At 38.5% G+C, this 26,563-nt stretch overlaps 1 protein-coding gene across 1 annotated transcript; it reads right to left on the minus strand.

The window, feature by feature from the left end:
• Positions 1-20,466: 20,466 nt before the first annotated feature.
• Positions 20,467-23,363, minus strand: irx1b (iroquois homeobox 1b). Its single transcript, XM_081375810.1, has 4 exons — positions 22,967-23,363; positions 21,356-22,325; positions 21,157-21,229; positions 20,467-20,794 (listed from the first exon to the last, which is right to left on the minus strand). Exons 1-4 carry the CDS (start codon positions 23,210-23,212, stop codon positions 20,749-20,751), a joined length of 1,335 nt encoding a protein of 444 aa, XP_081231936.1. The 5' UTR covers positions 23,213-23,363; the 3' UTR covers positions 20,467-20,748.
• Between the last annotated feature and the right edge of the window lie 3,200 nt (positions 23,364-26,563).

Consider the following 26,563-nt stretch of genomic DNA (forward strand, 5'->3'; position numbering starts at 1 on the left):
ATAAGTTGCGTTTAAGGTGTAAGTAGACTGCGTATGGTGTACTTTTTTGAGCTTTAAACTGATGGTTGCAATCCACTGCCATTATAAAGCTCAGAAGCATCAGAGTGTTTATTAATAATATAACTCCGATTGTATTCGTCTGAAAGAAATATAGCCTACACCTAGGATGATTTCAGGGCTGATAAATCATGGGGTAATTTTCATTTTCATTTTAACTACTCATTTAACAACTTATTTTTTATCATTAATAATTTATTAAAATGTTCAATAACAATAGACTTCTATGAAATGTATTTAATTCAGAAAAATCCTTTTTGTTTTTATGATTTAAAACAAATATATTATCCAAAACGGTGGTAATCAAATAAAAGTTTAACACATTTTTTTATCCTTTTATTTTTTGGCAAAGTGCTGCAAAACAGATTTACTCAATTAAACCATGGACAAAAATCCTTAAATAATGTTTAAATAATCTGTATTATTATTGTTGTTGTTAATATTATTATGAGAAGTACATTCTATTGTAGGCCCACAACAGTTAGGCTATGTCATCATTTCTTCGTAGTTAAACCAAAATTTTGATGGGTTGTAATGAAGTCCTGTTTCAGAGTGTAGGCTATTTGACAAGGTTTTTCTCAAAGGTCATTCTCTCAGAGCAGCTCTGGAGATGTTCATGTTTTCATGTTCTCATATTGTTTGTGAGATGCTGAAAACACTTAGCACGTCGCGTACTTGAGTATGTAGTAGACGAAACGGCTCGTCTCATTCGCACTGATTCACACAGACACGCAGATTATACATTTATATAGCAGTCTCTTGTGCTTTAATATATAGACTACAGACCATGTCGCAATTTGATTTATTTATTGTACAGCTTTACTTTCATGTGTTTTACGTGACGTCTGCGTTACTGTAGGCTAAATTCCATTTTCATGATAATGAAACTCCGGGATTCCCTCTGCATCACAGAAATCATTCGGCCTTAACTTATAAACGGTTACGGGACATATCTTAATCTGCACGGAGGGATGGTGTTCCCGAACACGTTCTGTGTTTCCTTCTTTTGCAGCCAATTTGCGTCCACAATTTTTGCAAAATGAATAGGCTATGCTCGAGCCTCGAGGACAACCACGCGTTCGTTTTTCTATATCCAAAGTATCCCCATACTTACCAGGGGTTTGCCTTACGTGTGTGTGTAAAGAATCTGTGTTGTCCGTCTCCATATTTTTTGTGGTTTTTGCGTGTCTGTTCTCCCGCCCTTCAATCAATCAATGCTGAGCACGAGCGCGCGCGCTGTTTTACCCATAGTAGGCTAGTTCATTTTTTTAATAATGTGTTTTTTTTTTTTTTTTTTTTTTACTCAGTAACGGATATGTTTTAAAATGTAGCGAATTACAATACTTTAAACAAAACATACTTAAGTAAAAGTAAAATTACAGATTTTAAAAACTACTTAAAAAAGTAGAAATACACAAAAAAACTACTCAATTACAGTAACGCGAGTAAATGTAATTCGTTACTTTCCACCTCTGCCCCAAACTACCTTCTTTTTCCACATGACGTCACTGAGACAACACTGGCTATTGGATAATGTTAACCAATGGCCAAATACCTATGCAATGGCCCAGCTGGCTCCATCGATTTACCAAGCCAATTTCGGTAAGCGAAGCGTCGACTCGAATGATCCTGCTGGCATGAATCACCCATGCCTTGACCCCTAAAACTCTGCTGTTTTCTGGTACAATTTTACTGATAAATCACTGTCTGATGAGGTAGATTACCGCACTCCGAAATATTTTAATTAATCTATGTGCCTGTATTTTCCGTTCACTGTTACGATGCACGATTCGCGAGTGAATAGCTCGGTTAGGTCATTTGTTTTTGTAAAGAATCTTAAATTCAAACAGATACTCACGACTCGCAATTAAACGTTTGTTGCGTGTTTTAATTTAGTAAAACAGCACGCAAACACGTTAGAACTTTAAATAGCGCTGGGGTAAGTGAATATTTTCTTGAAATACAACCCATAGAAACAAACACCCATAAAAGGCATCTCGTTATTGCTCGTCAGTGATAAAGAAGGACTTTACTGAATCCATCATAGATAGTATGTGAAACTGGTAAACAGGCTTATTGAAGTTAAAGACATTCAAATTTCCCAGCCTAAATAGTATCAATTCACTAACACTACTTGTTTTGACATTTAACTTAAATTATATATGTTGTAGGCTATACATTTATTATTCAGTTTCATGGTAGGCCATATATCAAACTAAAACCTATTACTACGATATATGTACCATGGTCCTGCCAACATATAGGGGAGAGCGGGGCACAAAGTAACGCTTTTTGACTTTCTCAGTTTGTGTAAATCTACTTATGGTTCAGAGTATTTATTTTTTCCCACATTAATTTCCCACATGTCTAGTACAATTATGTGGTTTTGTTTTATTAATACAGTATATACCTTTTTCTGGATTTACCCTGAAAGAATGGAAGTGAAATGTGACAACATGCCCCATAGGTGGGGTACATTGTAACATGTGTGGGGCACATTGTAACATGACATATGACAGCTTAAAATGTTATCTGATCTAATAAAAAAAATATACAAGACAAAACTAAAATATTTTCTAAATAAAATACAATTAAAAACTAGTTCATATAAAATAATGGCAATTTTTAATAATTAAAAATAAACTCATTTTTGAGTTTTGACTACGAACACAGGAGAACAGCTATACAACATAGTTCAAAACAAATGAATAATTAGTCATTTCTGAACATCTCAGTCTTTATTCACCTTTTTCTCATGTTTTCTTAATAAAATTAATAAAACTATAGAATATAATAGCATATTTCTAATAGGGGCAAATTGTAACGCAGTGTTACAACATGCCCCGCCTGCACAACTGGGATTTAAACCCTGCTAGTGTCTTCTGCTAGTTAGCGAAGAATTAAAGAACTATCTCAACTGTTAAATAACATATTGGAGATTAAAATAATATCAGATTTGTCTAATTTTAAATAAACACAAAAAATAGAGATGAAAAATTATCTTAAGTAAGAAATGTACTTTTGCTATGGTTTAATAAATGTCTATGGATATCTTCCAATTTTTTTTTTTTTTTTTGGCGCATTTTTTTCTCTATATAGTGTTGATATGGCAACTAGTAAATACACCAAGTTTCGTCATCCTAGCATGTGTGGAAGTATTTAAAACAAGTGTGTTATAACTAGCCCCGCATTAGGTTGTGCCCCGCGCTCCCCATTGATGCTGCTTACACAATACCAAAGAAGAAAATATTACAATTATGCTTCCAGAGTCACCAGACCCCTGGAACGTTTCTTTGCAAATAGCCTACATATCTTACAAAATAAGGGTCACCACAATTTATTATTCTTATTATTATGACTTGACTTATTCTTTTTTTCTTAATTAAGGTATATACCCAAGTAATGATATTGTCACGGTTCATGAATTCACTGTCTCTCTCTCGTCTAACGTGCTGTTGTGTGTGTGTGTGTGTCTGTGGGCGTGGTCACTGATTATCAGTGATCAGTAGCGCCAGCTGGTTTCAATTGTATGTCCCTATATAAGCTCAGTAACTGGTGTCTCATGTTGTCAGATCGTTGTGGTTTTCCTGGTGTGTTTCCCGTGCTTGTTCCTGTGTTCCCCGTGCCGTTTGGATCTTCCTGTCGTCGTCGTGTCTTCCTGGATTTCTGCACTCTTCACGGATTCATCTAGCACTTCACGAGGGATTACCACTGGATCACTGCACCAGCACCTGTTGCCCACCGAGGTCCCTGCGTCACCACACCATCAGCGTTTGTGTCCGCCCACCTGTCCCGCTGAGTTAGCGATCATCTGTGTGCTGTGTTTCTGACCATCTGTGTGTTTTCAATAAAGAGCGTTGTTGCATATACATCCTGTCTGTCATCCGTTACAGAACGATCTGACCCTACCATGGATGTAGCAGGCGCCACGAATTGGGACGAGTTTGCGACTCGAAGCATCGCGAGAATGGACACCCAGGAAGAGAGCATCTCCAACACAGGTCGGGCGGTCCAAGCGCTTGTGACGCAGGTGTCCGAGCTCACCCAACAACTCCAACAGCTAAGAGTTCCCACTGCGCCGCCCACACTGCCCGTTCAGCCCAATCCACCAGAGCCGTCCCAGCAGCGCGAACCGAGACTACCGACACCAGAGGGATATTCAGGTGACCCGGAGTTTTGCAGAGCATTTTTGACCCGATGTTCTATGCACTTTTCATTACAGCCACTGACGTTCAGTCAAGAACAGTCGAAGGTGGCATTCGTGCTGACACTGTTGTCCGGCAAGGCGGCTCTCTGGGGAACGGCAGTGTGGGAGAATCAAGATCCATGCTGCGCCTCGTTCCAGGCACTCTCCGAGGAGATGAAGAGGGTCTTCGATCGTGCGGTGGCGGGTAGGGAGGCGGCCAGACTACTCGCCGATCTCCGCCAAGGTAACGGCTCGGTGTCGGAATATTCCATCCGGTTCCGCACCCTGGCTGCAGAGTGCCGATGGAACGAGGAGGCGCAGTGGGATCATTTCCTGCATGGGTTGGCTGACCGTGTCCAGAGGGAAATCTACATGCTGGACCTTCCACGCAGTCTAAATGGACTCATTGAGCTGGCGTTGCGAGTGGATGCTCGATTGAGCAGAATGGGTCGCTTCCAACAGAACCCTCCGTTTCGCGGTATGGAGAACCCGCGTTTGGAGAACCTGGACACGGTCAGTCCCGTGTGTGATCCCGAGCCCATGCAGGTGGGTAGAGCTCGGCTTTCCCGGGAGGAGAGAGAACGGCGGAGGTCCCAAGGACTGTGCCTGTACTGCGGGAAGGCGGGTCACTTCATCCACTCGTGCCCGTTAAAAGATCAAGCCCGGTAGTAACAACGAGGCTACTATCGGGTGGGATCTCCGCCAAGAAGACCTCATCATCACCATCATCAGCTACTCTCCTTCCGGTAAGACTAAGGTGGGCAACCCACACTCACGACACCAAGGCTTTACTGGATTCGGGGGCAGAAGGTAATTTTATGGACTCAGAACTGGCTCATCATCTTCGCATTCCGATTTCCCCTCTTCCGTACAAGATCTCTGTCAAGGCTCTTAATGGACAACCACTTCCTGACATTTCACACATTACTGAACCCATCACTCTCATCTCTTCTGGCAACCACACAGAGACAATATCATTCCACCTCATGAACTCACCTCTCGCACCCATCGTACTCGGACATCCTTGGCTCACATTACATAATCCCAGAGTCGATTGGGGTCACAATTCTGTTTCTATGTGGAGTAATACATGTCATGAGTCATGTCTTGTGTCTGCGTGTTCGTCTGTACCTGTGTCTGTTTTTCAGGAGGAGGCGGTGAATTTGTCTAACGTGCCCGGGGAGTACCAGGACCTGAGAGAAGTGTTCAGTAAGTCTCGTGCTGCTTCTCTCCCTCCACATCGTCCCTATGACTGTGCCATAGACTTAGTGCCAGGTGAGTCTCCGCCTAAGGGCAAGTTATATTCACTTTCTGTTCCAGAAAGGGAGGCTATGGAGAAATATATTTCTGATTCTCTAGCATCCAAATTCATTAGACCTTCCTCATCTCCAGCGGGGGCGGGGTTCTTTTTTGTGGGGAAGAAGGATGGATCTCTGCGACCGTGCATTGATTACCGAGGGTTGAACAACATCACGGTAAAGAATACTTATCCTTTGCCGCTGATGTCTTCAGCCTTCGAGCGGTTACAGGGAGCATCCATCTTCACAAAATTGGATTTACGTAACGCTTATCATTTGGTTCGCATAAGGAAGGGTGATGAATGGAAGACCGCGTTCAATACCCCCAGGGGGCACTTTGAATACTTGGTCATGCCCTTCGGGCTGTCCAACTCCCCAGCGGTCTTCCAGGCACTCGTCAATGACGTGCTGAGAGATATGGTTGACCAGTTCATATATGTCTACCTGGATGACATATTGATTTTTTCATCTTCTCTCCAGGAACACGTTCAGCACGTCAGACGAGTGCTTCAGAGGTTGCTAGAGAATGGGCTTTTTGTCAAGGCGGAGAAATGCGTTTTTCATGCACAGTCTGTTCCTTTTCTAGGGCACATCGTCTCGTCTGAGGGAATGCGTATGGATCCTGACAAGGTTAAGGCTGTGATAGATTGGCCAAGTCCAGATTCCCGTAAGGCCCTGCAGAGGTTTCTGGGGTTTGCCAATTTTTATCGGCGTTTTATTCGCAATTTCAGCCAACTAGCCGCGCCTCTGACTGCCTTGACCTCCCCCAGAACGACGTTCAGGTGGTCCGATACAGCGGAAGCTGTATTCGCCAAACTGAAAAGCCGCTTCGTTTCGGCTCCCATCCTCGTTGCCCCTGATCCATCACGTCAGTTCGTGGTGGAGGTCGACGCGTCAGAGGTGGGGGTAGGAGCAGTTCTTTCCCAACGTTCTTCCACAGACGACAAGATGCATCCTTGCGCGTTTTTGTCTCATCGTTTATCACCTGCCGAACGTAACTATGACATTGGTAATAGAGAATTGTTGGCAGTCAAGTTAGCGCTGGAAGAGTGGCGTCACTGGTTAGAAGGGTCAGGGGTACCTTTTATCGTATGGACCGATCATAAGAACCTAGAATATATCAGAACCGCCAAAAGACTCAACTCTAGGCAGGCTCGGTGGGCACTTTTTTTCGGACGTTTTGATTTTTCTCTTTCGTACCGCCCGGGTTCCAAAAACATCAAACCCGATTCCTTATCTCGTATTTTTGACCAATCCGAACGCCCGTCTACTCCCGAGTGTATTTTACCCGAGACATTAGTGGTCTCCACTCTCAGATGGGAGGTCGAATCGAAGGTCATGAAGGCCTTAGAAGGGGTAACGCCTCCGCCCGATTGCCCACCGAATCGTTTGTTTGTGCCAGAGGGGTGTCGGTCCGACGTCATTCAGTGGGGTCATTGTTCCAGCATAGCATGTCATCCAGGGGTAAATCGCACCAGTTTTTTGGTTAGGCAACGATTCTGGTGGCCATTAATGGCTCGCGACATCCGCAGTTTTGTTTTGGCTTGCTCAGTTTGTGCCACTGGTAAGACTTCCAATCGACCCCCGGATGGGTTACTCCAACCGCTGTCTGTCCCTTCGAGACCCTGGTCCCACATTGCGCTAGATTTTATTACCGCCCTCCCGCCCTCCCAGGGCAAGACGGTCGTTTTGACTGTCGTGGACCGGTTCTCGAAGGCGGCTCATTTTATTCCCTTGCCCAAATTACCCTCAGCCAAGGAAACAGCGGTAACTGTCATAGATCACGTCTTTCGCTTACATGGCCTCCCGATGGACGTGGTTTCCGACAGGGGTCCCCAATTTGTGTCCAAATTTTGGCAAGAATTTTGTAAGTTACTGGGGGCGACTGTCAGTCTCTCTTCGGGGTTTCATCCTCAGAGCAATGGTCAAACGGAGAGAGCCAACCAAGATCTGGAGAGAGTGTTGCGATGTTTGGTTTCCAAGAATCCTTCCTCCTGGAGCCAACAACTCTCTATGGTGGAGTACGCCCACAATTCATTACCAGTGTCATCCACGGGCCTTACTCCGTTTGAATGTAGTTTAGGGTACCAGCCACCAGTTTTTGCTAGTACGGAATCCGAAGTCGCGGTCCCCTCCGCTCACGCCTTCGTCCAGAGGTGTCGCCACACTTGGACTAGAGCCCGTGAGACTCTTCTCCAAGTGGGGGCGCGCACCAAGGCTAAGGCCGATCGCCACCGGTCGAAGCCTCCCGTATACGTCGTTGGTCAAAAAGTGTGGCTTTCAACCAAGAACATTCCTCTCCGTTCCGTTTCTAATAAACTTGCTCCCAAATTCATCGGCCCGTTTCCTGTCACCAAGATCATTAGTCCGGTGACAGTCCGACTCAAACTTCCTCCTGCGTACAGGAGAATTCATCCCGCCTTTCATGTGTCAAAGATTAAACCTGTGTTTTGGGCACGCATTAATCCGCCAGTCCCGGTTCCCCCCCCGCCGCGTCTCGTAGATGGGGAACCAACTTATTCGGTTAACCGTATTCTGGACTCGAGAAGGAGGGGACGCGGATTTCAGTACCTGGTGGACTGGGAAGGTTACGGTCCGGAGGAGAGAAGTTGGGTTCCTGCTAGAGACATTCTGGATCACTCCCTTATCGATGATTACAATCGACAGGTAAGTCCGTCGGGGAACGCCAGGAGGCGTTCCTAGGGGAGGGGGTACTGTCACGGTTCATGAATTCACTGTCTCTCTCTCGTCTAACGTGCTGTTGTGTGTGTGTGTGTGTCTGTGGGCGTGGTCACTGATTATCAGTGATCAGTAGCGCCAGCTGGTTTCAATTGTATGTCCCTATATAAGCTCAGTAACTGGTGTCTCATGTTGTCAGATCGTTGTGGTTTTCCTGGTGTGTTTCCCGTGCTTGTTCCTGTGTTCCCCGTGCCGTTTGGATCTTCCTGTCGTCGTCGTGTCTTCCTGGATTTCTGCACTCTTCACGGATTCATCTAGCACTTCACGAGGGATTACCACTGGATCACTGCACCAGCACCTGTTGCCCACCGAGGTCCCTGCGTCACCACACCATCAGCGTTTGTGTCCGCCCACCTGTCCCGCTGAGTTAGCGATCATCTGTGTGCTGTGTTTCTGACCATCTGTGTGTTTTCAATAAAGAGCGTTGTTGCATATACATCCTGTCTGTCATCCGTTACAGATATGTGATATGTGTAACATATAATCTAAATGGTTCTTATGCTTTGCGTGTTCTACGTTGTTTATTAGTTTTATTTAATTAAATTAAATGTCATTTTACCTGAGAAGTATGAAAAAACAATCTCTGCGTTTGGGTCCTTAAAGGGAAAGTTCACCCAAAAATGAAAATGTTGTCATTACTTGTACCCTCAGGTTGTTCCAAACTTGTATGAGTTTCTTTCTTCTGTTGAACACACTAGATATTTAAAAGAATGCTGGTAATCAAACAGTTGACGGTAGCCAATGACTTCCATATTTTTTTTCCTACTATGGAAGTCAATGGCTTCCATCAACTATTTGATTACCAGCATTCTTTAAAATATATTTTGTGAGTAAATGATGACAGGATTTTCAGTTTTGGGTTAACTATCCCTTTAACAACCTGCTGACAATCACGTCATAACTTCACGGCACAAGCTGATTGGTCCCCATTGCATCTGTTGCCAATGAGCTTGCTGCTCAACATTTAAATAGTTGGTCAATGTTTGCATGTCATTATCATTACATGATAAAATCTTTGGAAAGTTGTCATGATAGAAATATCTTAGAAACCTTTTAAACTTCATGCATGGATTGCTTCCGTCAGTAAAAATCCAGAAGCTGTGAACGGAACACCCTTAACATCTCAAGAAATGGAAAATCAAAATGTATCTGATATCTACACATATAAGAAGTTACTATACTATAAAAAAAAAACATACTGAAAGTTGTATACCTCAGCTAACTCCCAAGTATAAAGTTTTTGTTCATGTTGTCGTTTCTCCACACACCCCTTAACGTGCAAATAAAGACACGCTGAGGAAATCTGGTTTGGTGGTGGATGTAAATTGCAATGGTCAGTTGTTTCAGATCAATGCTAATTGAGGATAGGTTCTAGGTCAGAACAACATGTTCTCATGATGTAAAGATGACTTTAGTTGTGCTTCCACTTCCCCTGAATGTAGATTTTTAGAAAAGACTGAATACTTATTTTAATTATTTTATTTCATTTTATTTTTTGTTATTGAAGTGTGTTACAGTGTGTTACAATCACACTAGCTCTACAGGCCAGAGATGATTTCTCTGTGCTCTGTGTGAGAATTTAAGCATTTGCTGCCCTCTTCAGCTTAGACTGGATCACTGCAGATCAAATAGGCCTATGTGTAACTGAAGATTAATGTGTAAACATGTAATGATCTTGCAGAAAGTAATGTAATCTGTCACAACTATGGTACTTAATACTTGTGAAAAGGCATCTCTTTGGTCTCCACAACATAGAATATTTGTTATTTAACATACTATATAGAGTGTGAATTTGTCTGTGAATTTATAGTGCGAATACGGTTAAATTTAGTAATCATAAAATATCTATAACTATAAAATCTATATCAGCTGTCTTCTGGCGAATTTAACATTCAATGTAAGAAAAATATCATGTTTTTTTCAAGGACATCAAGGACTTTTACAGACCTTTCCCTTCAACATTTAAACACAATACAATGCGTAATTCAAAATACGGGTAAAATACCTGTGAAAAATCAATACATAAACTCCTTCATATGAACACTGTACATTGCAGAATATTTTTACAGACTTTTCTTAGAGTAAAAAATGTTTTCCAGATGTATGATTCAGTTTAACATCTGGTGTTTCTTAAAACCTCCTCAGGATATTGCTAAAATTGTGATTAAATGGAATGTTTTGCACAGTTTTGTACATTCAATTAATTGGCAAATTTGAGCTGAACACTGCAAGGACATACTCTAGATAAAATCAGGAAGGTAAATGGAAACCCTGCAATTTTATTTATTGTTTTTAACCCTTAAACACATACCATGGGTCTTTAGTGACCCGAGACATCATTCACTACCCTCCTCCTCATTAATTTTTTTATGAACTGAGGTGTGAAACTGTGGAAGTATTTTTTTTTTCTGCACAACAATAATCGAATCTTTAATGACTTAATAAGTGCAGAGGTGGCAATATCTGATACATGACATAGTTACTGCAGGCAGAAAACAAAAGAATAGGAAGTATCATCAGAAAACATGAAATGGCTCCGTGATTTACTGCAGAGCATGTACTAAATGCAATCAAATATTAGTGTCACTGTCACTTGATGGTAGATATGGTGAAGAAGCTGTCAGCGATCAAAATATTGATTTTGAAGATGTTAAAAATTAGTATTCAGAATGTTTGAGATCGTGAATATGAGCCAGATGCTCAATGAACTGGAAAATGAGCTCTGATGAGGACAGTGATGATGGTATAAAACATCTGCTAAAACTGAACCCTTCCAAGCTCCAAAAGGTAACAAAATATGCTTTATTTTATTCTTCTGTAATTATCAGGAGAGTTTTATATGATCTCGACAGGTAGAGATCCATTCGTTCTAGATATAGACCCGGGTCGCTAGAGACCCGAATATGTAATAATGATTGGCGAAACATTCATGCATTTAAGGGTTAATTTTTACCAGAGCCCTATGGTTTGGGAAGAAACACGCTCTCCTGATAAACTAATATGTCTCTACTAGGTTCTGCAGCTGTTGGAACCTAGCTGCACTTCACACCGCTGCAGGTTCTCAACTTCTAGACGAGAAGACAAGAGAGGAAGTGATGATGTGAAAGAAGGTATTTATAGAAAGACACGTCATTACAGTCACAAGGTGACAGTTTTTATATTAGGTTCTCAACTTGAAGGTCCGGAAGGTATTCCACTTAGTTATGCCCTCTGGCAGTCTACCCAATGAAATTGAACAGCTTTTACAAAACCACTGCTAATGTTTTATCGAAAGTATATTAACTGCAATGAACTAATCATCTAATACCATTAAGGATTAGCCTAACCTCCGATTTCACAAATAAGGTTTAAGCCTAGTCCCAGACTAAATTGCATGTTTGAGCTGTTTTAACTGAAAGCAACTTGCTCTAACATATCTTAAAAATATGTCAGTGTCATTGTTTTGGCTCAAAATGCACACCAGTAATGTTTTTCTAAGGCACTTTTTAAAAAAGCTACTTAAATGTCCTAATTGAACTAAGGCCTAATCCTGGCTTAATCTAAGCCCTGTCTGTGAACCAGGCCTAAGTGTCTGTATAATATGTGTGCTTTTTATAAATTTTTCAATCAAGTTTTGTTTGTTCAATGGATTTTCCACTAAACGGGCCAATATAAGAGACTATTCACTATATTATTCGTTTTAATTATACAGATGTCTCATTAAAGCATTGACAAATGTATACAAACCATAGAGACTTGTTCAATGGTTCGCTGCTGAGGGGTGTTCTCAGTAAATTAGCATGATTCATGGGTTCCCAGATATCGCCCCCAAGCAGAGACAGGGAGAGCTGCAGGTCGAGTATTGGGCATGCCGAAAGGTAACGCCTTCAACAGAAACTGACCCCTAACCCTACATTTGACAGACTTCAAGACCATTGATAAAGATCTTTCTCCACGCCTCTACCTTTCGTCACGTCCATTACTCCAACCTGCAGATACCCACACTTGGCCCATCAGTGAATTATTAAAATTTCAAAACAGTTATGACGTATTAAAGCCACGTTTACTGAAATCAAGTGACTTTGGCAGTTTGACACACGCTCTAAACCACTGATTCGAAAAAAAAAATTCGTAAAGGTTTCGAAGTTTAATGAAGCAGTGCTTCGAAAATGCCCATCACTAGCTAATACAGAGTTCTTACAGGTGAACCTTTGATGCATTCTGAAAGTGGTAGAAGTCTTGCTATACCCAGTTTAAGATTATACAGTTCCCCTGTCTATGAACTGTCCCATCCCATGAACACTGTAGGTCTATGTACAAAAAATATCACTAAAAAAGCTCAAAATGTACTTAACAGTTTCTCACTGAAAAAAAAAAGGTTCAAACTTTTAATTTTTACATCTAAGTGGTCTTTTGAAAAAAAAAAAAAAAAAAAAAAAAAATTTGCTGGCAGGAGTTCCTGCTTAGATCACAAGGTGGCAGCAAAAGATAGTGATATAATGGCTTAATTAAAATGGCACAATACATACAAGAATGTAGATATTTCAACAAACTAATAATAAATATAATCACCATAATAATTTGTTGTACAGGTAAAAGCTATAGGCACAGTGTGGGCGACTATGATGTTATAACGTATAGTGATTGTTGAGCAGCTATTGGTTGCGAGGCAGTTTTTGTGTTTGACAGAAGAAAACATGGGCCTTCATCTGAAATTAAACTGAACAATGCTTTCAACAAATACAATGCACTTTACACTTGACAGATCTTTGAATGGATCTTTAAGTGTTCAGATGAAATGCCTTTGCAATTGTTTGCAAGTGTGTGAAGCGTGTTCACTTGGGTCATTCTCACGAAATGCCATTTGTGTGCTATGAATCACCGCTGATAGAATCAACAACAGCATGCTGAACTTAGTCACTTTATTTGACTGTTTAATGTGCAATGCAAAAGAAATTTTTAAATATTTATAATATATTTTACAATGTTTGTTTTTCATCAGAATATCAGCCAATTTAGACGTGTCCATCACAATTAGGCTACATTTCAATGGGTTATTTATATGCTCTAAAAAATGCTGGGTTTTCCATTTTTACACAAACATGGGTTGAAAGTTAAAACAACCAATTTTTATAAAAGCCTTTAGTGCTAAAATGCTAAAAATGCTAAAGTGCTAAAATGCTTTATCCGTTTTCTCAGAAAAAGCAGTATTTGTTTTATGTTTTACTCTGTTAAGCTGTGGCATTTCCCCTTTTTAAAAATTGGTTTGATATTTCTTACATCATACTGACCTTTAATTGTTCAGAAAAGAGAAATGGCATGTTTTTTTTTGTTTTGTTTTTTAAGAATAAGCCCATTTCCACCATGTAAGAAAAAAAAACATGCTTAATTATGACATAAAAAGTCATTGTGATTATTAGATACAAAGTCAATTATTACAAATAGTCAAAAGTATGAGATAAAAAGTCAAACTTATGACTCAATTATGACAGTCATAATTAGTTGATTGTCTTTTGTCATAATTATGACTTTCAAAAATTATAACTTGCAGCAGCATCTAAATTTTGTTATATTTCTGACTTATCGCACATTTTCATCTTTTGAATAGATTTATTTATCCCATAAATACTACTTAGTATTCCTATTTTGATTTTTATCTCATAAGTTTGACTTTATCCATGTATAAGACTTTTGACTTTTTATGACTTGCAGTATCTCATAATTTGGGGTTTCCCACCTATATTCTTTCTAAATAACACCCTAAAAAAAGTTGCTGCCTTAAATGGAGTACAATCAACTTGGATGTTTAAGTCATCTCAACTTAAATTACATTAAATTGAATTAAACAAATAAGCTGAATCTTATATAACATAAAAAAAGTTGAAAATTGCTTAACTTATTTTCGATGAGTTAAAGCAATTTAAAAACATATGTTGTCATAACTTATTGATCATCAATATTTTTTACAGTGCAGAATGAACTAAGAATGTTATTTATTGTGAGAAAGTTCTTATTTAATGAATAACATGTGTCAAATAAACAGGTCTCTGATGCAGTCAAAACATCCTTGTTGTTCCATTTAAGGATTAAATCCATATTTTGACTGTCCTCACTTTTTTCTCTGATCACTTTACATCTGAGTGTAAATGAGAGGCAATATGATAGTATTGTAGTATGAGGGGTCAGGGTAGGCAGGGAATTCACTTACATAACAGGATTGTTTATTATTTTAAGACTTGCCAAATGCTCAGAGCTTATTTAAAGGGGTCGGGGAGTGCATTTTACGTCTCATCTACCCAACTAGTCAACAAACAGATAATACAATCAAAAACATAAAAATAAAACAGATCAACTCAAATAAGAAGTCTAAATAATTAAATTAGACACCATATGTTCAACCCATAAAATAAAATCTGGCAGTACATTATTCTGATACATCTTGTAAAAGGGTTGTAAGTTGTTCTAATCAATCAAGGAATCAAACAAAACAGACGAAGAAAAAAAAAAGGCATTAATGTCTAAGCATGTATGATTTTCTTTTTTTCCAGAATGAAAGTAAAAAGCATGAACAGCTGCTTCTACTATTTGTGAAATAGTTGAATTTGCACATGACAGCAGCTTTATTGTAAGTTGTGATCTTTTGCAGCGAGTCAAGATCATTTCAAAAGCCTGACTGTGTCATGCATTATGTTGTCTCCTCTTGATTTGCTTCATAATAATTGTGGTCAGTACAGACCATGTGTGGTTACAATGTGTCTGACTTTACTAAAATGACATTAGTATGCATTGTGTACAGCTTATGTGACCTCCAAAAGCCTTCTGACTTTATTGAAATCATTCTGATGTGATTAAAATTGTTGTCATATGGACTCATTTTAGGGGTGTCTGCCAAAATCATTTCTAAGTGTCAGCTATGAATATTATACTTCACTATGAAGCAGTTTACACAATATTAAAGGGACAGTTCACCCAAAAACAAGAGTCCTGTCATCAATTACTCACCCTCATGTCCTTTCAAACCCGTTTGGACACACACACACACACACACACACACACACACACACACACACACACACACACACACACACACACACACAAACAAACAAACAAATATATTTTGAAGAATGTTACATCTGCGTTCGTCAATTCAATGAAAACCAATGGGGTCCAGAACAACATTGACTTTCAATGTATAGACGAAAAAACGAAGAGACATTTTTGAAAGTATCTTCTTTTATTTTCCACATAGAGAAGAATAAAAGTCATGCAGATTTGTAACTATGTGAGGGTTTGTAACTATTTGTAACTATGTGACAACATAATATAGATTTTTGGGTGAACTCTTCCTGTAAACCAACTGTAATCCGAAGCGGTGCTTTTCTGGTTCTTATGGAAGCTTGTTTTTTTTCTATATAAAAAGTAAAGTTGATTGTGACTGTATCTCACAATTCTGACTTTTTTTTTCTTGCAAGTTTATACAGTATCTCACAATTTGGATTTTATTTCTCACAATTCTGAGTTTATAACTCGTAATCCTGACTTTTTTGCAATTGCGAGAAAATAAGTCAGAATAGCAAAATATAAACTCACATTTATTTGCAGCAATTTGGTTTTATTTCCCAGAATTGTGAGATATAAACTAGCAATTAAAAAGGGAAATGTACATTTTTCTCACAATTCTGTCTTTTTTTCTCTCAATTGCAAGAAATAAACCAACGCTATCTCACGACCAATTCGTACGAATTCGTACGAATGATAAAAAGGTGGCTAATTCGTACGAATTCGTACGACCTCACTCGTACGAATTTGTACGATTTGTCTAAACCCACGTAATGGGTAGGTTAAGGGGCGGGGTCAGGGGTAGGTCATTCGTATGAATTCATACGAATTGGGAAATTCGTAAAATATGTACGATTTAGCAAAAATCTTACTAATTGGTACTAGTGAGGTCGTATGAATTCGTACGAATTAGCCACCTTGTAGAATTTGTATGAATTGCCATGAGATCAGGCACAATAAACTCAGAATTGTGAGATATAAACTTGCCATTGTGAGTAAAAAAAGTTTGATAAAAAATTGCAATTAACATTTTTATTTTTATTCTGTGGCAGAAACCAACTTCTGTAGTTTCTTTAGCAAGACTCCCATTTAACTTCAGTTTGCTCTAGGGGATTGGTCTTGTGGAAGTGTACTGTAACAAAAGTGCTAAAATGACTACTTAGTAGTGTGTGTTTGTGTATGAGCAGTGCATATGGTTTGTGTGTGTGTGAGAAAGAGAGAGTTTGGGTATTAGTTTGTCAGTCTTTCAGAAGAGCATGTCTCCTTCACAGAGCTCTAGCTGAAGGACTGTAAGATCTCAGTCTCACTTTTGCAGTGCATCTGCCCAGACTGTTTGGGTTGGTATGACGTTTATTTAACAGGATTACAGATAACAGCACATGTGGTGATGGGGCTTGGACACTCTTCTCTTACACTTGGATATTAATCCTCTAAATGCTTTGGGAAACTGATTGCATCAGATAGTCCTGCAGAGCTTTGGTCTGTCAGGGTAACCTCAGGTTAGACCTGTAGTTATAGTGCAATCGTTACCTTGAACCGTTTTCTATTTTTGAAACTAATTCCAAATGCAAAGTCAGATGTCTCTCATGTTTTTTTCATGAGAGAAACCTATCCCTCTTTTAAACATTTGAACGCTCTCCCCACCCCGCTTATTTTATTCAGTTATTCATTTTTTTTGTACCTTCCTCCATCTCTTCGTCCTTCACACCTTCTTGGTTTAATATATTCATTTCATGAAGCCTAAACCTAGTCTTTCAAACAGGCAGCCATTTTATGTCTTATCACGGGTGGGCCACAAAGGCCCAGGCAGGACTAGCACCATTAGCATTAGCATAGCATAGAATACCTTAACATGACTGACATCTTCTCTAGCATCATTGCTTTGATTGACACATCACCTGACCAGGTGGACCCAAAGATAGTAATATTCCTTGTGGCAGTCTTGCATGAAAATGCAAAAATGCCTCATGAAAAGACCGTAATATGCAGGGCTTGCTGTTTGAAGACCCGTTTCACTGAAGATTCCTTGTGCGTTATTACTTTTACTTTAATCTATATATCTGTTATGTAGCCAGAATTATTTGTAAATAAATCCCTTATATTTAGTGTGTTTTTCAGTTGTGGAATATTCTCTTCATTAAATTTATAATTTATCTGTTTGTTTTAATAGTTAATCGTTTTAGTCTATTTTTATTGCCAGAAAATTGACAAAAAATATATTGGGAACACTTTACAGTAAGGTCTCATTTGTTAACATTATGCAACATGAACTAACATAGAACTAATTAACCTTTGTTAATGTTGGTTAATAGAAATGTTTGTTATTTAAACTGCACAGTACATTAACTGATCTTAAAAATGTATTAAATGCTGAGACATTATGCCATTAACTAAGATTAATAAATGGCGTCAAAGTATTGTTCATGGTTAACTGATGTAGTTAGTGTTAACAAATTAAACCTTATTTTAAAGTGTTATCAATATTTATATCAGGAAACGAAAATAAATAAATTGATCACATACCGGAAAACTCCTTTTGCCTTTTTATAAAACATTATACAATAGATATTGAAGTATGTTTATTTAACAGATAGATTTTTAATCTTATAGTCATTGAAAATTATTTTTAAGTTCCACCAATAACATTTTATTCCATTGTTAATTAGAAAATCACATATTGCTGTTTCCAAGGAAGATATAGAATACTGAAAACAAATTATATGATCAATAAGTTATGACAACTTGTGTTTTTACAATGCTTTAACTTATCAAAGTAAGTTGAGCAATTTTCTTTTTTTAAGTTATACTAGATTCAACTAATTATGTTTTACAGTCAGTTTAATAATGTAAGTTTTAATGACTTAAACATCCAAGTTGATTGTTCTTAAAATTTAACTTTTTTTTAAAGTGTATGTGAGTTAAATAACTTTTTTTTTTAATTCAAGAATATACAAAAAAACTTGTAACCTCCTCAAGAACCTTATACAGTGAAAAAAAAAAAGCAATATGACAAGAAAAGTCTTCTTCTTTGCTGAATTGTGCTGAAAATAACTATTGAAGAACCTTATGATCTGGATCCAAAAACAAAATAAGTCATAGATTAAAAACATCATTTTTTTTGACAGTTGAGGTACTTGCTTGGGCAGGTATAACCACATATTTATTTACACTAGGAGTGATTCATTTTCAAAAATGAAGCAAAAAATAATTTTCAAACAACAGTCAGTGGTTTAATGGATCTGGTTTATTTCCCACATCACTCACTCTCCAAGTGCTCCGAGTTCTTGGCCCCAGTCTGACCTTTGGGTTTGAACCTCGGTCAACAACAACAACAAAAAAAAATTATATGTTTCACGAACTTCTCGCTGAGCACCGCGTTTTCAGGAATGTGTGGTTTTGCTGACGTCTTGTATCACGAAAAGCTTTTCAGAATGTCTCTTTACTGATTTGGGGATCATGTGTTTGATTAGGACATCCATAAATCAGTCTATTTGTCACACAGTAAGAATGTGACCCGGTCCAGATGTGCCTCTGTCACTAACTTTCCCAGTTCCCCTCTCTCTAAAACACTTTCTTTACTGCAGCATCTGCGACAGAGCAAACAGAATATAAACACACTTCCAAACACTGGAAATTAATTCACGTCTTCACATAAACCTTTGTTGGCCTGGGTGGCGGTTTATTTTCTCTGAAGGTTTGCGAGGTCGTCGCTTCAGAGGTCCCGCGAGAGGTCCCTGTTTTTCACGCGTGTAGGCCTATAGGCTATATTAAGCAGCTTCATAAATAACATTAACAAACATACGGCTATAATGCTTAACAGAACATTATTGTAGCCTGTATTATGTAGGTTATGGCTATATATTTTCATGTATGACTGTATAGCCATATACCAGTTATCTTATTTAATATTTGTTCATGCCTTAATAAAAGTCGACGTTCCCTCATGTTATGAAATCATATTTCTATGTTGTCAGCAGTTAGAATTCTGCTACTTGTTGGTTCACAATTTTTTTTTTATTAAATATATGCCTATAAAACACACTTGAGTGAATGGCCCCTTTTCCTTGTGTTGAGACAGCACAGAGCTCCGATAGTTCAGGTATAGACCAGTCTCCTTTCTTAGGCTTTATATTGTACTTATCACTGACATAATCTCCATGCACACCCCACTCTCCTCCGAGTAGGCTATAACACACGCGCTGGCATTTGAACAGCTGCGATCCATATTCCTCTGTCTCCATATTTCAGTCAGCTGTCGGGGTTGTGTAAGGAGAGCTTTCGCCTTCTGTTGAAACCGCGCTATGAACTCTCATAAACAATTTAATCGTGCATAACTAGTCATTTGGTTGAATCTCAGCTCAAAAGTATGCATCCCCTCACCTTTTTTTAACAAACAGCTTTGAGACCTATAGAACTTTCTAGGCCTATATGTCATATTCTGTGATTTCTTACAATTGTTTAGGTCACAAGAAAAACGATCGATGTTGCAATGATCGATTCTATTGTCTTTTTAAATAGTCGTAATTAACATCGCATTTACATTCTTTTGAATTTAAATAATTTCGCATTCCGAACATACATTTGAAAATGTTGCCAATAGATGTCGCCGTTGCCTATTTCAAAGCGGGAACTTAGAATAAATGTTAATAAACAGAATAAATGTACAGTGACAACTTTAGTCATTATTAATCAATTCAAAATAAGTAAAGCATTTTATTTTATTTTTCTACTTTTTTAATAAGTTATTCAAGATTAAAACCTTTTTATAAAGTAAGTTTATTGTAATTTAAGTTGAAATGACTTAAACATCCAAGTTGATTGTATACCTAAAAAATTAAGGCAGCAACATTTTTACTGGCTTATTATTATTATTATTTATATGTCGGTAAAATCATATGCTTGTTTGCAGTTGACTGGTTTTGATACATTATTTTTGAAAATCATCAGCTTATTAGGACATAATTGCCTAATGTGGACACGTTCATATGTCGGATTATCAAAGTTTTTAAAAAATATCATTTCACCTTTTACATTAATAGAATTTTACATTTTTATAACATACATCTGAAAAAAATCACTGTAACGAAACTGCTCAAAATGACGTGTCTTAAATCAATTAACTTATGATTATGGATTTCAGTAACACAATTCATCTCATTTTCTTTATTACACAAAAATATATCATTTTCACAATTTTCTGACAAATAACTCTTATTAACTCTGTAAAAGAAATGCAGGCGAGCTACACGGTAAACTCAAACATGCTGAAATGATATTAAATGACAATACAAAATTGATATTGCAGGATGGGAGCGTATTAAGAAATACAAAAATTATTTTGGTCTATCTGATGACGCTATATGATGTTATTGTATTGTCACATTTTAGTTTTTCCTTAAATAATTTAGAGGTTTCTGATAAGTTCTGTGTTCATGAAATAGTCTTCAGAGCGCGTTGTGATGTTTCATGATGAGACCTGTATGAGTAGAGAAAGGGCAGAAATTAGCAAAATGTACTTTAACAAATGACAGCATCAATAGAGTTATTATGTGTAGGCTATCGATGCAAATGACTGGTTTTCTTCGGTTAGACGTTAAACAACTTTAATTGGCTAAGCCAACAAGCCACAGTATTTAGGATTATTAATTAAAATGTGTGAATCAAAGTTTCACATGCTATTTAAATGTAAATGAAAAAGTGTCTAATTATTTGAATGCATTAAATAATGATGAACTAATGGTGATCTTTACAAAATCTTATTAAGACAATTAAATCTAATCAAAGTTTGACAAAATCAAAACCTTGAAAAAAAAACCGATGTGTGCATGTATAATTTACCTGTCATGGATGACTGGAAACGGTGATCTGGACGCAAGTGTTGGAGATTCAATTCTCTGAACGTTTTCTTGATCTAAATAAAATTCAAAGGATAAATAAATGAAAAACCGTGCTCTTTGAAACAAACTTGCATTTAACTGCAACAGCAGCGACCAGATGTTGTTGATCTCGAAAGTTATTTGGCATATTGAATACTAACCATTATGTTTGAGGCTGAAACTGTCGGACGAGTTGTCGCTGTCTAGACATGGAGACCCAGAGGCAGACGAGGGTTTCTTCTCGGGGTTCGTAACGGGGCTGTGGTTTGGGAAGTTACTGTTTTGACTTAAAAGTGAGCGCACACCCATCAGAGAATTTGCGCTGAGGAAAGCTGCGCTCGCCCAGTTGTGTAGTTTCCCAATCTGGCAAGTATAAATTCCGTTAGTGGAGAGGAAAGCTGGATGGGTCGAGGGTGAGGCCCTGAGGCCTGCGGGCGTCGAGGGTACATTGAGTTTCTGCGTGTTATCGGGACTTGTCGCCGTCTCCGCCAAAGACCAGATTTTGGGTTTGCTGTTTCCAGGCCTCTGACACACTGGTCCACCAGGAGACACCTCACCAACGCTTTTGACCACGCTCTGTTCTTTATTACTACTCGACAAAGGGCTGTCCATTTTAAGTGCTGGTGAGGATAATATCCGCGGTGTTTCCACTGTTTCTGTCTCAGGCTGATTATCCGAGGTTTCCTGATTCTGATCTTCCCTGGGCTCCTCTGACTTGTCAATATCGATGGTCTCAAGATCGATTTCTTCATCGTCGTCATTTTTGTCCGCGTCGTCGTCATTGTCGCTGTCGAAAATCCGTCCGTCTCTGTCCTCGGCACTGCGACCCCAGGTCACTTTATTCTCTTTCTTGAGTCTCCGGCGCGCGTTGGCGAACCAGGTGGAAACCTGCGTAAGGGTCATCTTAGTGATGATGGCCAGCATGATCTTCTCACCCTTGGTGGGGTACGGGTTCTTTTTATGTTCCTGAAGCCATGCTTTCAGTGTGCTGGTGGTCTCTCTGGTAGCGCTCTTGGCCCGGGCCGGGTCACCGTACTGGTACTGGCCGTATGGGTAGAAACCGGGCGCTGTGTGGACTGCGAATCCTGGTGGGTGAGCCCCGTGGTTATCCTTCAACTCATACTGCGACCCCTGGGGATTGCCAAAATTAACTGTCAGTAAAAGTTTTTGAAACCATCAGAAATATGCACAAGGAAGCTAGCCAAGTAAGGTGTGTAAAGCCTCATTCCTTGCTTTCTTTCATTTTAATTTAGAAAAAGAGAATTAGTGAACTGACTATTTCAACTGAGGGAAGAACATGGTAACAAACTTCTTTGCAGCAGTTCACTTTAAAACAAACAAGTAAAAACAAATGTAAATTACGAAGAACTATAATTGCAAAATATGAATTGTTTTCAAAAAAAGTTTTTAGAGTGAATTAGTTAAATAAGAAAAGCTAAATAAACGTCGTTCTTAAAAAGTAGTGATGCAATAACTGACTCGCGATTTATCTCAAATGTTATCATTTTGTGCGAGTAAAAAAATTACAAATTACAATTATAATTAGTTATTTTTAACTAGGCATTTATGGATAATTAAAAAAAAAAATACATGGACTTCATGCAACTCTAAATGTCCTTTTTGATCTTTTCGAAGCGTTGCCAATTGTTAAGATTTAGCCCTGACAGAGTCATAATGTTTCATTCATCAATTCAAAACATTGTACAAATATTTATCCGCGGGAATGAACCGTAAAATACTTTTTTTTTTTTCAAAGTCTAAAAGTATCTTACCATCTGAGACAGCAGGGCCAGCTCGGCACTGTTGTAAGGTAAAAAGGCGCTATAGTTTTGCACGGTCCACGGATTCGCGTACATGCCGAGCATTGGCGTGATAGCAGCCGCTGCAGTCGCTTGATTTGCGCCGTTCTCCGAGCTTCCCTCGCGTGGAGAGGACGGCATGACACCCGCGCGCTCAGCTCCGTACACCTCTTGGGAAGCGTTTAGGAACTGTGGGTAACCCAGCTGGGGGAACGACATGTCCAACTCCCGAGGAACTCTGACGGAGATTTACAGGAGAGAAGGGCAATCCACTTTCAATCACAGCAATAACTCTCGCTTGGTGCAGAAGCGCAGTCTCGTCAGGAAGAACGTCTAGTGATGCGTCTACCCTCTGGACCTCTCACAATTTGAAGTTGACGGCTTGATTGGCATGCTACTTAAGCGCGAGGCCCCTCCTATCCGAGGCCACGCGATAAGTAGGCTGCAGTGTATGTTAGTGTGTGTTTGTGTGGCAATGTAAACGAAGTACTTTAGTTAGCCTACATACGTCTTGTTTGCGTAAAGGTGTTGAATATGACAACAAATATCGAAATCTTTAAAAAATACAATAAGAAAATACAATTTAAAACAATATAACATTTTTTTGACGTCCTCCTGAACTCATTTTAAACTGATATTCAAAATAATTATTGTAGAAAAGCACTAACTATTCTGTGAAATTGTTGATTTGAACGGATAAATAATACAAAAGTTTTACAGTAAAAATGTATTGTTAGTTGATTGGTTAACGAAGTTGTCTTACATAATATTTTAAAAGACAATAGGCTACATGTATATTTATTGTTCAAATTAAATATGTTTTTTATAAAAGTATAGAGTATAGGCTACATATGATGAATACTTTTTATTATTGTTGACATTGTTTTATTAAAAGTTATGTTTTAGGTAAAAGTAGCCTACCATATTCCTATAACTATGGAGAGGCTGATAACTTTAAGTCATCATGAAACCTTCCATTGTGACATATTTATACATTAAATATTACAAATTTCCATATCTTAATACGATTGTTTTCTCCAGCTGCCTACTTTAGAAACTGACTGGATTTAGAAAAGCAAATGCCATGTTGCCAGTTATTAAATAAACACTTTTCCCAGGTTTTGTGTACTAAGCGTGTGTTCATTAAAGTTTGCCACTATCCATCCATGATTAAATGCATTTGACCATTCATTTATCGTACAATGCCATATCACATGTCCAGTCAATATGTTTTACTAAGCATTTTCCACTCGCGCATTCTGCTCAGGAGTTTGAGTTTGTATGTGGAAGAGGCTTCTACGCCTGGTGTGGAATTTTGAAGAAAGTAATAAGAATGTAATAGTGATTTGATGGAGCGGAGAGAATCATCATCATCACTCCCCTCCCTCTCACAGCGCGCGCGCGCGAACACACACACACACACACACACACACACACACACGGCGTGCCAGAGAGGGTCTCAGTAATGTCCAACAGGGAAACAAACGATCCCGTTTATGGTAATTTGCACATTAGCATCACACAGGTTGTCCCGTGATAAGGTGACAGGTTAATGAAATGCTCCATTCAGAGGAGCCATTTGATCCCTCTGAGAGGTTGTGATAAGGAGCCAACCAGAGAAGCCTGCAATTAAAATCACAGCCTATCTCTCCATCCCAGTATATTTTCTCTCTCCTCCTCTCATCCACTGCTGGTAATGAGGGCTAACACTCCTGTCTGCGCTAATCCTCCCCCTGGGTGCACCTTGCTATCAGATGTTAGCTTTGTAATTATTTATCCAAAAAAGTCATAATTTCATGCTCGAGTAGCAAATGAGTTTGGCGAGCTGGTTAGGCGATTCTCTTCGTGTCCTGCGAAGCGGAGAGTGAGATTTAATGATTTAATTACAGCAGTTAGTCCTCCATTTGGCAGTAAGTAGTTTTACGTTTTAAAATGGCAATGGAATCACGTGACAGTGACGTTCTCAGGTGCATCCAAACTAATACTAAGATTATCAGTGTATGCAGGGGCGTAGCAACCGGGGGGGACGGGGGGGACACGTCCCCCTCACTTTTAGAAACCGGTGATTCTGTCCCCCGCATTTTTTTTTTTTTCGGACAAATGCCCTGATTAAAACAATTTTTAATATAAAAATAAAAAATAACCAGGCAATCACCGAAAACGTGTGTGGATGGATGGATGGATGCGTGTGGAGGAATGGATGATTCTGTTTTATTTCATTTGATGTAAGTGGCGATTGATAGCCTATAGTTGATAATAATACAGGCCTAATGTGCGCTGTCGAGGCTCGTGAAGTTATAACATTTTAGAAACAATATAGCCTAGTTAAGAAACAATATATAGCTAGGCTACACACGACCAGCTGTTTTCCTGAATGCCATCAAGATTGAAACCGTGACTGGTTTCATAACAGTTCAATAAACAAACAGTTAAAATTAACTTACAATAATTTTACTTGATGTACTCAAAAATGTACTCACTTACATTTTAGTCGCAATGACTGTTTTTGCTCTGTTTCATCAGCGAAAATAGTCCCAAACAAAGATCACAGCAGAACGCGCATCTCACAGCAACACTCGTTGCATTACTGAATGATTCAGCGTTTTGAACAAATCGGTTGAGTCAAAGATTCAATTACCCATTCATAAACTGCCTCATTCTGAATAAATCAGCCGTTTGAACGAATCGTTTGAATGAATGACTCAATGACTCGCTCATTAAGACGGTCGCCTGCCGCCTCCTACTGGCGGTTTAGTTTCATAAAGTATCATTCTTTTCAACATTCCTTATTTGTATATTCAAAAATATTTAAAATAATCTCATTTAATACAGTTATATTTTTTCAATGTAAATTATTTAATTTGATTGGTAACAGCCTAGTGTCTTATTATTTTAATTAAATATATTGATCAAATTTAAGAATTTAAAATGAAAGATGGAGCATAAAATTAGGGGGGAAATGCCTTTATAAAAGGTACAAAAAAAATTGTGTTTTCAAACAGTGATGTAATGAAACATTGACAATTTAAGTTTGAAGGGAGTAAAGCCTCTGTTTAGGCTATAAGGAAATGTAATTTTGCCAAAAGAAGAACTTTTATTTTAAATAAATGTTCATTTTAAATCAGCCTACTTCAGTGTGATATGTTACCATAATTTGAATAATTTGATACCAGAATTTGAATAATTGTAATGTGATGATCAGATGCAGATATCTAAATCAGAGAATATCATCGGGCGGTTTGCGGGTGGATTATTTATTTTTAACAGTGGATTCGGGTGACTCAAAGTGCACCAGATTAATGAATTTATCTTTAAAATGTACAAAATTTTCTTCCGGGGGGGCATGCCCCCGGACCCCCCTAGAGGTACCAAGCTCCACCAACAAAAATAATGTGGGAAACACATTAGGGTATATGATGATCTACAAAAAAATACACATTTAATTATCTTATTATTAAACATTATTAGGATTTTACCACCTCCGCCTCGTTTTGAGCCAGGAAAATGAACATCACCTTTGGGTCACGTCCTATGGTCACATACAGCTTTTGTCCCCCCCACTTTTATAAT

Source organism: Scardinius erythrophthalmus, assembly GCF_964197995.2.
Source record: "Scardinius erythrophthalmus genome assembly, chromosome: 10".
Taxonomy (NCBI): Eukaryota; Metazoa; Chordata; class Actinopteri; order Cypriniformes; family Leuciscidae; genus Scardinius; species Scardinius erythrophthalmus.